The 14,618-nt window shown below is 40.4% G+C and overlaps 1 protein-coding gene across 1 annotated transcript in view; it reads left to right on the forward strand.

The window, feature by feature from the left end:
- Positions 1-14,618, forward strand: part of prkcab (protein kinase C, alpha, b) — a 103,821-nt gene that overhangs the window by 16,398 nt on the left and 72,805 nt on the right. The window contains exon 3 of the mRNA XM_040122914.1: positions 13,616-13,698. Coding sequence (XP_039978848.1) covers positions 13,616-13,698 — 83 coding nt within the window. The remainder of the gene's footprint in view (positions 1-13,615; positions 13,699-14,618) is intronic.

The raw sequence follows: 14,618 nt of genomic DNA on the forward strand, positions 1-14,618 counted from the left end.
TGGACAGAGCAGATCCCGCTGGAACAGTGTGGCCGTCTGTAAGAGTGGCTCTTCATGTGGAGCCACAGAGAGCTGGTAAGACACACAGTGGCAGACAGAGGAGTGAGAGAGGTGGGTGTAATTGCATCTGAAAGTGAGGTTAACCACATACGTACTCAACGGGCCAGCTAAATCACCCCACTGTAGAGAGCAGTTAAAATGAGGAGAAGGGTGCGAGGGTCAAAACCACTAGTCCTACGGGCTCTAGAGGCTTTTATTGTCTATTTTTTTTGTTCCCAGTTCATGCTTTGTTTAGATAAAGCTAAATTGTGTAATTACTCAATAGGAGTTTCTATCTGTGAAGCATACATTCATTGTGCCAGGCTCTGAGTGACATGTGTGCACTGTGGCGTGCAGCCTTGCCCTAAAACTTCTGCTGATACAATTATGTAAAACTTTGTCACTAAGGCTAAAAAAGTTCACTACATTTTAGCCACGTTAGCAGCATGGCTGTACGGATGGCAACATCGGTCTGTCAGTCACTTGTGGTTCAACCATTTTGGTCCAGAAAATGGACCAAAAGCTATCAAATGATTGAAGACAAAGGGCACAATGTATGAGCTTATACTAAATGTGGACATTCATATATCATCAAATCATTCATTCAACCTGTATGACATGTTAAAAGGGATACAACTCACAGCAAATCTTGTTCATTTTTTCAGAGAAGAAGCAGGCTACTGGTTTATATGGCAACTTCACACATTCCCAGTTTCACTGACATTTGGTCCTGTCTGCTCAGTAAAAGCTCATGAGTTATTTAGTGCAAGAGAGAGCAGGAGTGCTGACCTGATATACTGTATGTAATAGGTATAGATCTGCTTCTGCTCTTTTTCTTCTTGACTTTCTCCCTTTCACTAGTTAAGAAGCACATCATAAATCCATCATGCCGACTAAAAGTTTTGTGGATGTGTATGTTTGCATGTACTTGGTTATACACGAATACGAGAACAAAAAAGTGTCAAAAAGCCCTTCTAGCAGCAATAAAGTCGGACTGATCTGGCTGACACTTCTGTCCGAGAAGCCCTCTCAGTGGCAGGGCTAAAAAAACGTCAGATCATTGTTGCTGATAGTGAACAGCAAAAAAAGTCAGAGATAAAATAATAAGAAAGCATTGGTGGTGTGGGAGGTAGCAGGTGCTAATTGAAGCCATCTTGCAGAAACCACATAATGCCATTCCGCCACAGCTGCTGCCTTTCGTTTTTCTCTCCCTTATTCATCTCCAAACGGTACGTGCTATACACTCGACAGGCTGACTAATCGCCATGCACAGGCTTGGATGCAGGTGTGTGGATTAACAAGGCCAATTAGCCAAGCACCGAGACGCCTAGCGATGAGAAGAGTCGTGCTCCCTTTCTCAGCCGTGTGTCATTAATCAGCAATAAAGGTGCTGAAGCAACACTACAGTTTACTGACTGCTTTACTACTTACAATGGTCAGCTTTTCTGGCTCAAGCCTCTTCACCTAAATACAGCATGACTGTGTTTCTCTGGGGCTCAGCAATTTTTGTGCCATAAAAATACATTTCTGGATGGCTTAAAAGAGAGACAGAGAATGAGAGGTTCTCCCAGTGTGTGTGCGCGAGTGTGTTTTTTCAGGTCTCTGCATGTTTTAGGAAGCTGTGTCTGCATGTGTATGTCCATCTGTCAGTTTTCTCCCAACATCTGCACATTTGCATCTGGATGAGGGCATGTGTTTGTGTTTGGATGTGTGTATATGTAAAGTATGTGGATATATGAATGTGTGCATATTTTTTGTGTGTGTGTGTGTGTGTGTGTGTGTGTGTGTGTGTGTGTGTGTGTGTGTGTGTGTGTGTGTGTGTGTGTGTGTGCGTATTTGGTCATAGCAGAGAGCAGGCCGCATGGTGAGAGTTGTCCTGTCTGCTCTTGTTAACTTGGCTGCTGTGCAGTAAACTGGCCCCTTGCTGACCTAGGATCAGCTCATCGGCTCAGCAAAATGAGAGGAGGAAAATGTCCAACTACTCTGTGATGTACTCTGCCTACTGACACACAATCAGACTGTACAAACTCAAACTCAGTTAGTCAAAATCTACTTTATTTCCCCTCGCCACCTTTCATTCCTTTCATTCCTTTCATTCCTTTGCATTCCTGTCACCCCCTTCTTCTCCGTTATTTATTTTTGCCTGTTTTTCTCCTCAGTATGTTATTATCAAACTGCTGTCTTATCCAGTTTTATACTATACTATACCAATCTTAGACACCTAATAGAAAATCAGCAGTGTCTTCGATGTCTCTTCTATCTTTAACTGTGAACCAGAATACCTGTGTGTATATGAGCTATTATGCTGTCAAATTAATTGGTTAGAGTTGTTATTTCACGATTTACTACCTGGTGCTTCATGCTTGCAAAAGGCTATGATGATTCACCGTAATTTAGGTACTGTGTTCGTTCATCTGACACAAGTTAGATGTGCAAGTCTCCCATCAAGGAGGGGGGGGGGGTATAATTCATACATAAATTCATTATGATTCATGCAGTTCAACCAAGGCACTGTTGGAAATAATTGTAAGGTATAGTTGTTATTAAAGCTGTCTTGTTATTAAAGCTGTCTTGTGCCAATTTGGCACTTGTAAAATGTATTCGATTCAGGTGTCATGTTTGCAGATCTTACACACGCACTAGATCTGATGTGGTAGTCAGTCTCTGATCAGCAGAGGATCTTTGATGTTTTTATTGAAAAAAAGCTATCAGTTGTAATATGAAGCTTCATGAAACGAATATGAAGCAAGGCTTTAATCTGACCTAATCAATTATTTTAGTTCCAGCTAAAGGGAGCTCTTGTATGGTACACACACTCCAGCAACCAAACAGTTATACTGAGAGTGAACTAAAGTGACCCTTTAGTCTAAGTTTTGCTCTTTCATGCCAGTTGTCAAACAAAGTACTCTGAATTGCTGCCATTGTTTCTTTGCTCTTGTGACAGTTTTAGGTTCTTTGTTTGGACTAGTCATGTTAACGTAAACTTTAAAGGCCCTCAAAAAAACAGTATTGTCAGCTACTTACTATGAGCAACAGGATCCAAAATGAAGACAATTTTCAGCAGAGTTTTTGAACTGTTTTTGTTCTTTCACAAGAGAGATTTCTGTCCGTGCTGTGTTGCCTGTGGTTTCAAGTGGGCAGGAAAAAGGTGATACAACATTTGCAACATTTGGAAAGGTGGCACGTAAATGAGGCAACAAGCTCCTCAACCAAACTTAAAAACTGAGGGGCCCCAATCAAGTAAAGGCTCTGTCGACTGCTTCAGTGCTTTTTGTACTTTTTGAACAATGCTTCATTTAGAAAAATGCACACACACCAAAAAAGAAGCAGACAATGGTTTTGTTTCAAAGTCGGAGTTAGCTTCGGGTTGTGGGTGGAGGACATGACTACATAGGATGGATTTCCCACCCCTGCCTATTAAATCAAGCAAGTCACGGGGTAATAAAAAAGCTAGTGCAAGTAACTACAATGATAAGCGGCATCATATCTACTCTGTTGCAACTGATCAACATCGGATCAGATTCACTTGAAAAGTTGATAGGTTTTCATGCAGCTGGCACTGATGATCTCAAAAATGCTGTGGATTCCATAAAAGGGGAATTAAAAGCAAACAAATATAAAGTGGCTCTGATTGAGTGACACTGACAGCAAGTTGAGGAGTATGAGATTCCTAGGCCACTGTCAGTCAAATTGGATCAAAAAACAGCCATAGTGTCCAGAAGAAGCAGATTGGCTGAGCTGAGGTTTTTTTTTAAACTTTGATTGTTGCATATTTAGTCATTAATATTTATAGTCAGACTATGTAACTTTACCTAAACTGTGGCCACAATGTCCACAATTGGCAATTGCAGGATAATAGTACATTAAATTTCCCTTCATTTTCCAATATGCTTGTGATTCATTTACTTTAAAGGTGCTATATGTAAATTATCTCTGTCACCGAATGATGATGATGGTCGTTTGCCAAGAGCTTCAGCCATTGTTGCGTTTACAAGACAAGAGGTTAGAATACGCCCTCTACACAAAACTACTTCTTCATCCTCTCATGCTGAACTGAGGTCAGACTGGATGTAACAGTGACCCGCTATCGCAAAGTGGTATTACAAGACAGGATTGGCCGGGGCTAGCTGGTTAGCATGCTAACGTCTGTAGAAGAAAAGAAGTGATAGAAATAGATTCAAAACAAGAGTGAACACTGGCATTGCTTTCCACCACTGGAGACAGCTCTTGGTGAGTAAAGGAATGAAGTTTGATACTGAACTTGCAACGTTTCTTCTAGACTGGTAAGTAAACAGCTGTTAATGCTAATGCTGGCTATGTAGCCATAGCAAAAACTTACATATAGCACCTTTTAAAGACATCATCATTAGACGTAAGGTTTATCTATTCCATGCTAAAACGTAGTGTAACAGTAACACAGGTAGAGAAGAGTCTTAAAGTTAGCAAACTGATGCAGTAATGTCAGTTACGTAGCAGTATTTACATAAAGTTTGCTTACATTCGCTAACATTAGCCATTATAAGCTTTTGGTCATACCAGACCAAGTAAGGCTTTAGTAGCGCATTGCATTGTAAAAGGGTATATTTTATTGCTAGTAAATTCAGCTTTTTATTTAAAAGAGCAGTAGTGTTTTATCTCTTCTTTCAAAAGTTGCATTGTGTCACACCAAGGTCAGGAGAAAACATCCAAGCCGGCACTTTGAGTGTACCAATCGGGCTAGCTGCTAAATTGTATTAATTGTATATCAGGAGCTGACATTATAGCCTTTCAGTGGTATGTCTGCCTGTAGCTTTGTATTAAATACATTTGTATTAAAAATCATTTGTAAATATGTTTACTCACTGAATAGTGTAAAGAATGTGCATTGGACTACACTGCATTATAATTGTGCTTTCTTTATAACACAATTTTATACTAATGGATTTTTTTCTACAACAGAGGTGAGTTTAGATCGAGGTCACAGTTTTGCAGAATATTTCTTTTTGGCCTTTCTTTGTTTTTGCACTTGAGAGAGAAAGTGAACCACGAGAGACAGAGAAAAGATGAAAAACAAGACCTATGAGAGAATTTATGGAAAGTGACTGAAATAAGGGGGAAAAAAAGAAGTGTCTTATTTATGTTTCAAAATGTCCTGAGATAAATTTAGCCTTGACTTCACTGGTCCCATACAAATTAGTCTAGGACATACAGTGCCGCAGGATTGGAAGATGCTCTGATGTTGATGTGTGGTATCAGCCTGTCCCCGGGCATCAGAGTTGGACTTAGCCCTGACCTTTTGCCTTTTGCCTGACTGCCATTTCTGTGTGTGTGTAGGCTGTGCACAAAGTAATAATAAAGAAAGCCTTTACCTCTGACGACTCTGTTTGAGCATGTATGCATGTTCAGGTTTGTGCTTTTTTTTTTTTTTTTTTAACGTGTGCACTTGCTCACAACTCCCATTGATAGTCAGTCTACTGTACCGTCCGATTTGGTCCTGTCTGTGTGCAGCCGTGTCAGCCTGAAAGCTTCTGTATGGACCACAGCTAGCCAGACTCATCATATTACTACCACTGTGACAACTGACACACAGACACATGGGGCTTTGAGTCAGACCATTGCAGGCATTGCAGGTGATACATCACTGACTGGATGTGTGTGTTTATGTGTGTGAGTAACTGAGAGGAGGAGACTAGAGAACCAGACGTAGTGAGTGTACACACATTGTATGTGTACTTCCTGGTGTGTGTGTCTTGTCTGACAGAGATGAATCAAAAGCAGTGAGTGAATGTGTTTAAATGTGTATGTTTGTATGGCTTTGTGTTCAATTGAGCATCTGTGTGCATTTATGTGCATATGACTGTGTGTACATGACAGAAAATGTGCTCTCAAAAGCATAAACGTATTCAAATATATGAATATGTGAGCTTAAACCTGTGTATTTGTGTGTGTGTGTCTATGTCTGTGTTCAGAGTCATATTTAATTCATGAGGCAGTATCACTATTTCCCGTGTGACTCAGAGATGTCTGGCAGCCAAACACTCCCACCTGTAGTTTGGAATAATTGATCTAATCCCACGGTGGACATTTCTCAATACAAACACTGTTAGTGCTGCAAAGAGTGCGTGCATGTGTGTGAGTATGGACTGGACGTGTACATCTCTGTGTGTCTTGTGTGTGTGTGTCTGTGTGCATCAAACCTGATAATTATTGTATTCATATGTGCACCCGACTGACGTGCATATATGCCCATTTTTCTGCAGACTTGATGTAACAAATGTGAGGCAGCTGAAAGCACAAAGCTGAAACTTTGGAAAATAACACCCTATTATATAAGCAAGACTTTGCAGGTATTTAGTCCTAAATAAAAGTATTTGACAAAATAAAATTTGGACCTGATGATGTAACTAGATGGAAGGTCAGGGGATCAGACTTATTCCAATTCATTCCTCTGGTCTGTTCATGGCAATCCATTTATAAAAGCCGCTGAGATATTTCAGTTTGAATCCAAAGTGATTCAGACTGAAAATTCCAGCCCACGTCGCCATCCATAGAGCCATGCCGTTAACATATTTTGCACAATTTTGTTGTGTAATATATATTTTACAGTCCTTGTGTGTAGCTGTTTGGTGTTTCTGTGGTGAGAAAGTGAGAACTGAAACTACGACATGCAAAAGAAAGAAAAAAAAAAAAAACAGCATGCACCCTGGGTGCATTGTTTCTATTGTCTATGTCAGCTGTAGCAAGCTATCCAGACATGCATAATGACACAAAGATCTCAGGACACAGGGAGCCAAGGTGAAAGCTGCCATCACCTGCCAACCTGCAGCACTGTATGGGACGAGACTGAGGAGGCGGGTTTTTCGGCAGCATAAGTACTGTGATGCAATCTGAAGAGGCCAAATTAACCTTAAACTCCACCTTCTACCGAACAATTAGATGCTTTGAGGTGTTTTCTACTCTGTAACTGTATATGAACACACAGTAGTACAGTAGAGCTTGCCACGATTGGTTTGCTTGGTTAAAAACTGAGCAGCATCCATACTGTGGTGAATCTCCCCCGAGGTGTTCTCTTCTCTGTTCTGTGCAATTCCTTGCTCCCATGCAGAAGTTGTATAATTCCTTTCATATGCACATATATAGATTCAAATTCACACACATTCATCCGTATTCACACAGCAGGAGATTATGGTGATGGAGGTAATTGAACAGAATTCTTAGGAAGTTTTACTAATTTCGCGTGCTGCCCTTAAGGCGACACAAGGAAGAAGATTATTCTGCTCTTTATTGGTCTCATCATCATATCTTATCTCTTCATATCTCTTCATCTTTGCTCTATTCTTTCTGCCATTCCCATCTCTTCTTTTATTTTATTTTTCCTGTGATCTAGTCCTAAGTGGTCTTTGTGAACAGCCTTATTGTTGCTTCCAATGTCATATATTCACCATTAATTCTGTGTGTGTGTGTGTGTGTGTGCTATATGTCTTTGTCCTTTATGTACCTATAGCTTCCATAATTGAATGTATGTGCTGAAATGGAGTTTCCATGCCTTTGTTGTAGCTGTAGCTCTGTTCGTTTCCTCCTTCTGCAGGAAAATGCTGCTTGTAGGTACACTATATATCACACATACTACATCTCCCTAGGGTGGTGGAAAAAGGACAGAGACTTAAATTGTGATATACTGAGACAATTTAATCTGCTACAGTGTTGCCACACTTTGTAACTGAGCCATTACTTGGACAGGGATTTTCCTGCAGAGGGAATTTGAAGGTGACCTGCCTTACTTCAAATTCTGTGCCGCCTTTACCGAAACTCAGAGAACTATTTCAAGAGTGGTGCGGTGCCAAGTGAAAACAATGAATGACATGCTCGTAAATTATCACTATGACTCGCCTTCTTAACAAGATGTGGTAAATTTGTTACCACAGGCACTGCTCAAAGTACGTATTAAGTTTAAGTTTATTTGTCTTTTCAACTGTAAAAAATTTCAGACAAAAAATAATGAACATAAAAACAGCAAAAGTGTGTGGATGCCTAAAAACATTCTGTGAAATAAAATTTAAAAAAAGGATAGAATTAAAGAATTTAAATAAGTAAAGGGAATAGACAAGATACTCTGTATATACATATAGACATACATTAAACATTATAGTGTCTTACAGGTGTATGTAACATGAAAGTGACTTATATATCTGTTTTTGGTTAATCCAGTGAATCAAATGCTTGAAAAATCAAAGCACTTAACTGATAATCCACTATTACCATAAAAAGGAAGCCTAATATTACCAGATATATTAAAGGGGCAACCATTGAGGTATAAAGAGTATGGGAAAATCTGATGGTACCTGTCCACCTGTCTATATCATAATGTATTGCCTGATTGTATTATGATGGAAATAAAGGAAACACTAAGATCTTATTGGCCAGTGTACGCAATTTATGTGTTAACTGCCAATGGAAATATTGGAGTTACATGTAAATTATCCTCAAACATTATACTCAAAGAAAAACAGGAGAAATACCACGAAAACACAAAGTAAACCGTCATCCCTTTCACAAAATATCTGCAGGCGTATTCTGTAGAAACGCCACTGCTGGGCCTCCCTGACAGTCTTCACTGTCAGTGACACTGTCTGTGGTCACCGGACATCCATCTCCACCAGTCTCGAGAGAGCGCTGGCGGTTTTGGTTCATGTGACCTGGGGCTCTGGGAATCTCAGATCTGCCGCTCCAGTGGCAGGAGTTCAAAGGTCACACTACTGAAGTTACAGACTTCTGGAAAAAGAAATATTGTTTATGCTTCTGTGGTGATGCTGACGCAGATGGTGTGGACAGATATATATTTATACATACAAATACCTAATCCGCTGACAGTATGGACATAAACATGTGCTGATGAGAGATGAAATTTGCTGCTCTTTGTTTTTAAAGCATTCATTCATTTTTTTTTTTCAGTCAACATTAAATGTGGGGTAGAGCCTGGACTAATTTGCTGCTTTAAATCCAGATTAAATCATGTACGTCTCAGTTTGAGAAGCAAAAGGCTAGTGAAAATGATCTGGACAGCAAACGACAGACAGATACAGTTTCTCTTTGCCCTTTGAACTCTATCAAAATTTGACGAGAACTTGACACAGGCCAGGAGTGCGTCTCTCTGCTGTATATAGGCTACCGCACTTCCCATTGGCCCGTTGTTTGATTCTCTTCAACTTTTTCCACCTCTCTCATTCAGCACTTACACTGGCTCATGACAGGAATAGCTTTTCATTCATCATTCACTGTTCTCTCATAAGCACGCTGGCCTGTGATATGTCAGTGTGTTTGCACATAGACCTGTGTATCAGCGCACCACCGCCTTTGTATTTATAGTGTCCATTGGCCAGGTGTAGAGGAAACGTCTTGCCTTTTCACTTCCAACACGGTGGGGTTCAGTACACAGTGTTCCAGCCTTGGCCAGAATCAAGCCTAAAAATAACCAAGAGAGGAGAATACACCTTCCTCTCCACTCCTCTCCTCTCCTGTGTTATTTTTCTTGCCTGAAATGACACAGAGCCATAACAATGGGGAAACAGAGCATTTTACACAATCAGCAGTCAGGTTGGGAGGAAGCTTGTCTTTGTCTTTGTTATTATATAATGGCAAGACGAGAGGTTAATCATTTGTGCATAATTTCCAGACAATTTGTTTCATCCTCTGTCATTTCCCTTCGAACAAAGCTGTCACTTCATTTCACCTCAACAATATTTTGGCACCAAAAATGATCTAAATGCAAGAGGACCATAGTTGTTTGAGCAGATGAAGACATTTCTGACTCCCTTCAGAACATCCATCTCTACAGTCATAGGAACCCTAGACCCCCGTGGATTTGTTCCCTCCCTCTCGCACACTGCCCTCTTTTCCTCCTGTGGATCTCAGATCAAAGCCTCGGGTCTCTTTGTGTTCGGATGCACTCTGGGGGCCCGGATCAATTGAATGTGTCTGGAGCGTATTGAGTTGGTCCGGCGCTACAGGTGTCCTGCCCTCTCTCCCTTATCGCCACCGCAAGCCTTTTCTTCTGGGAAACAGCACAGCCTAATTCTATTAACAGTGGCTCGATAGATAACAAATTTCACCAGATTAGCCAGGGCTAAATCCACACTTTAAAGGATCAGTGGTGTGGAGATAGGGATGTGGATGGCGAGGTGCAGAAATGCGACCATAAAGTACGTGTGAAAACACACCACAAAATGCCCACCTATATCGACAGGCAATGAAATTATGCATGCGAACGTAGCATATAATGCGCTTTCCACCTTCTGCACATTCACTCGCAAGAAAGCGTTTGCGTTGTGTAAACTGCTTTGTAATGCCAAAGCCCCTTATCTATGTGCTTATGCAATTAAGCTAGTGAAACAAAGCCCATAATAATTAATCTTAATATCCCTGACGATACAATTTGTGAGTGTGTCACCTCTGCTCCTGCTGCTTCATACAGCTCTCCCTGAGAGTACTAAACCTTCTGGAGACAACGACACTTCTTACTATTCTTTTTCTCAGTTGGATCCCTACGCCTGAGTCATACAAGAGATTTATTATAGCGGCATTAAAATCGCAAAAAAATCAAACAAAAAAACCTTAATTAAGTACTCTTCTTAGGCTCTTTGTATTTGTTTGTTCTGTTTTTTTCTTTCATCACGGGAGAGTTTGAAGAAACTGATATTGTTGTTGATTCAGTCAACGTGGACCAGGTGTAGATGTAACGTGTATGCGGTGTCTTCAGAGCTTTCCTCCTGATTGGTGGGGTACATGTGTTTCAGCCACTGCAGCATATTGAATCCTACTTTCTTAAAACAGCTTTTAGATTAATGTGCGTATGAGTGCGTATGAGTGCGTATGAGTGCGTGTGTGTGCGTGCGCATTAAAGTCAACGCCAAGGATTACAGTGACAGAGAAAAACTCTTGTCTTGTCTAAGTCTGGGTAAGCTTGCCTGACACACACACACAAACACACACACAAACACACACACACAAAAGTCCAACGCTAGATTCATCCTTTCCACTATACATAGATTAGCAACACCCCTTCACCTCTGAACTGAGATCAGCGTCAAGTCAGTCTGCACAGCTCCACACTGCAGCACTAACAGAAACTCAAACTTGTCTGAGATCAACACTAAACAGAGGACGGGTGGGTGTGTGGCTGCGGTTGTGAGGAGCACTAATGGATGGAGGGAGAGAAAGTAGTACGAACGTCATTACACCCGTGATTTACATATTGAAAGTAGGCTGTGGAAAGGAAAAGAGAAACCTGATGGTTGCACTGAGTTAATCCTACGGAGTAAAAGTGTGTGTTACATAGTTGCAGCGCCGTAGATTTCATGTGTTTTGTACTCCTCCTTTGCATTAATTAGATGTTTTAATTTTATTGACAGCAGAGTGGGCAGCATGTGGGATGGGAGGATTGAAAGTTTGACTTTGGGATGAGTCGGGGGTGGATATGAAGTGGGAATGAAAGCTCTCAGGTCAATACCAAAACAAATGCTTATATATTCAACAGTAACAGATAGAAATTCAGATTTTCAAAGACTCTTTCAGTAAATAAAGTATGATTTCAACGCTGGTTTCGTTCTCTTGCTTCAGAGAGGGAAAAAAGGTCTGTTTTGACCTAACCTGTTATGAGAAATTAAAAAAGAAGGAATTGTGTTACCTTTCAACTGTTCTGAGCCCTGAGAGGCCCTGAATTGTGTGGTGCTTGCTGAGAGGGTTGCTATCCAAATCCAGCATTGAATCCACTTGAATCAAATCTGAATCTGATCCCTACTTAGTTTTAGCTTACTACAGCTGTGAATCATAAATCTGTGGTATGATTTTTGTTAGCTGTTGAGGCAGTGACAGCTCCAACCTGAAAATGAGAAGAGCAGCAGAAAGTATGACATACTGATGAGACACTTTTTGTATATGACACATTTAAATAACAGTAGTACTAGTGACAGCAGAGTGGTGTTTGGATTGATGGCTCTTTCGCTAAGAAATGATCTTTGGCAGAGTACAGACACTGGATGCAGAGAGCAGTTGATAGAATGGATGGATTACTGAACGGGCATGAGGGCACAGGCCCAGGGGCCCAAGGGACCAGGGGGCCTGTTGTCTTCACCTGCAAAATATCCCAGAAAGAGACACAAAACAACCAAAATTGGATGCAGAACAACCAAAAATGGACACATGGCTGTGTGGTTTATGGTAATTTTATATCTCTTTCAGTGTGGGGGTCTTGCTCCTCTGTAGGAGGAGCAAGGGGCCTTTTACATTTCTCTGCCCAGGGGCCTGTTGTGTTGTAATCTGTCCATGCCACCAGGTGATGTTTGTCATTTTTTTAAAAACTGAATTCAAAAAAAATTTTGAATTGAGATAGTAACATTACTAGGATGTAATATAAGAAGGCTATTCTACTACTGGAACACAACCAACTAACCCAACAAGAAGGTGTTGGTAAATGTTATCTATTATGACCAAAATCAAATGATTTTTTTTATTTACTTTCAGTTGAAATTTCACAAAACCCTCTAAGCCACTGACTGGGTCCTAGAAATTCCCACCATCTGCAATTACACCTGTGCATAGAATCCAGTCCGACTCAGTTTTTGCGTACTGTACATTACGAAAACGACAAATGGCACCGATGCAAACGTCAGAGCACAGACAAATCCCTTTCTCTCTCTCTAAAAGCTCGTTTTCTCTTTATTATTAAAAGACATGGATTCGTACTTTACACCGCCACTGTCCCAGCACTACACCGGCAGCAAAGGAATATCCAACTCTGAAATACATACACACAGAGAGAAATGATTAATGAGTATTAGGGCTGGATTAGTATTATGACGATGGAAACAATCATTATGATGAAAATACTTATAATGATATCTAATTATCTATCTATCTATTTAACAGCCTTTTAAATGGACAGTCAAAACCCCTGCTGTTTCTTGGACTTCTCAGTAAACTCATTTCTCCTGTTTCACCAATGCCCGTCAGATTGTCTGGCAACTGCGACTTAGCTGGCAGAGTTTGAGACAAAAACCACACAAATATGATGGCGGGAGAGCACAAAAGTGCACATGAACAGGCAGGCAGCTTGACAATGAATGAAGCAGACAGATTGTGAGAGAATGAAAAAGAAGAAAGAATGAGGAATTTCAAATAATGGCAGGGAAAAACACAGTTTGACTACACGGAGTGAGAGTCGGAGAGAGAATCAGCTTGTGACAACGATGCGATCGGCATCAACCCGACAGATTGTAAGGAGCCGACAGCTGCAGAAGAGAAGATCACATAGTGACATTTTTTGTGTGGGCGTGAGTGTGGGTGCACACATGCATTTGAGTCTGTCTGTCTGTATGCATTTGTTTGTGTGTCCATACTGGAGATGCTTGTCAAGCTCATTTTGAGGTTGATTGATGATAATTTACATGCTCTATTTGTCAGAGAACTTTCTTAAGACACACGAGAGTCATATGTTTGTATTTTTTCCCTTAAAAGGCAGAAAAAAATGAGATAAACAGTTCACAATGTTGTATCATAAATTGTTATTGTAAAACTCTCTTCTCTCTCCCTCTTCTTTTAGTGTGTTGTTTTGTGGTTCACAAACGCTGCCATGAGTTTGTCAGCTTCTCGTGTCCTGGAGCCGACAAGGGCCCTGACACAGACGTAAGTAAATACTTTATCCATGACCTATCCATTCAGCCTCTTCTCTAAGTATACAGATCCCCAAGTACATCCATCAGCACACAAAGACACACAATGACAATAATTTTGTGATTTATGATATATTACAGCACAGTTCGGGATGCTAATTGTAAATGGAGAGGAAAAAATAGACTACCCTTAACATGTTTTCAGAAAGTAGGAATCAATCTTCTACCGTCACATTTATCCACCGCATTTTAAAGTCGTTTCTGTCTCAGACTTTTTGATAATTAATAAGAAACAAAGTTTAAAAAAGGCGCAGAATCTGAGCTTTTTATTCATCAGTATGAACACGATTCAAATCTCAAACTGATTAAAAAAAAAAAAAAAAAGCCTAAAGGCTGAGCTAAAAGCAGAAAAGAATTTCAAAGTTTAGTGACAGATGGAAACTCCTCTGAGTCATGGGGAAATTAAGTTCAACAGGAAACTGAAACTCTTCTTCCCTCCCTATGTGTGCAAGTGCACAGCTATTTGGTAGTCAATTTCCAATTTTACGTTCTCAAAAGCTTTATAAAAGAATTTTTTTCTGGATTCACAAATGTAGACAGAAAATTCAAGAACTATACCAATATTGCTCAGTTTCAAAAAGGTCGATTCGGGCATGAATGTAACTGACCGCACAGAGGCTAATTCAGACTCCACACGGTAAATTTAGATGGAGGGCTCTTCAGAGTTAAATGTTTTATTATACAGTGGTGATTAAATTTGACAATCAGGAATTCAGTCGCTTAGAAGATGCTAATCTCTATGGCCATTACTTGCCTCCACACAGGTAGACCTACATGTTTTTTGTGTCACTTCTCTGCTTTATTTCAATGAGCCCAGTCTTATAGGCCTCATAGTAATTGAGTTTGGTTGTCTCGTCATTGTTTTTAAATGGG

Source organism: Xiphias gladius, chromosome 3, assembly GCF_016859285.1.
Source record: "Xiphias gladius isolate SHS-SW01 ecotype Sanya breed wild chromosome 3, ASM1685928v1, whole genome shotgun sequence".
Taxonomy (NCBI): Eukaryota; Metazoa; Chordata; class Actinopteri; order Istiophoriformes; family Xiphiidae; genus Xiphias; species Xiphias gladius.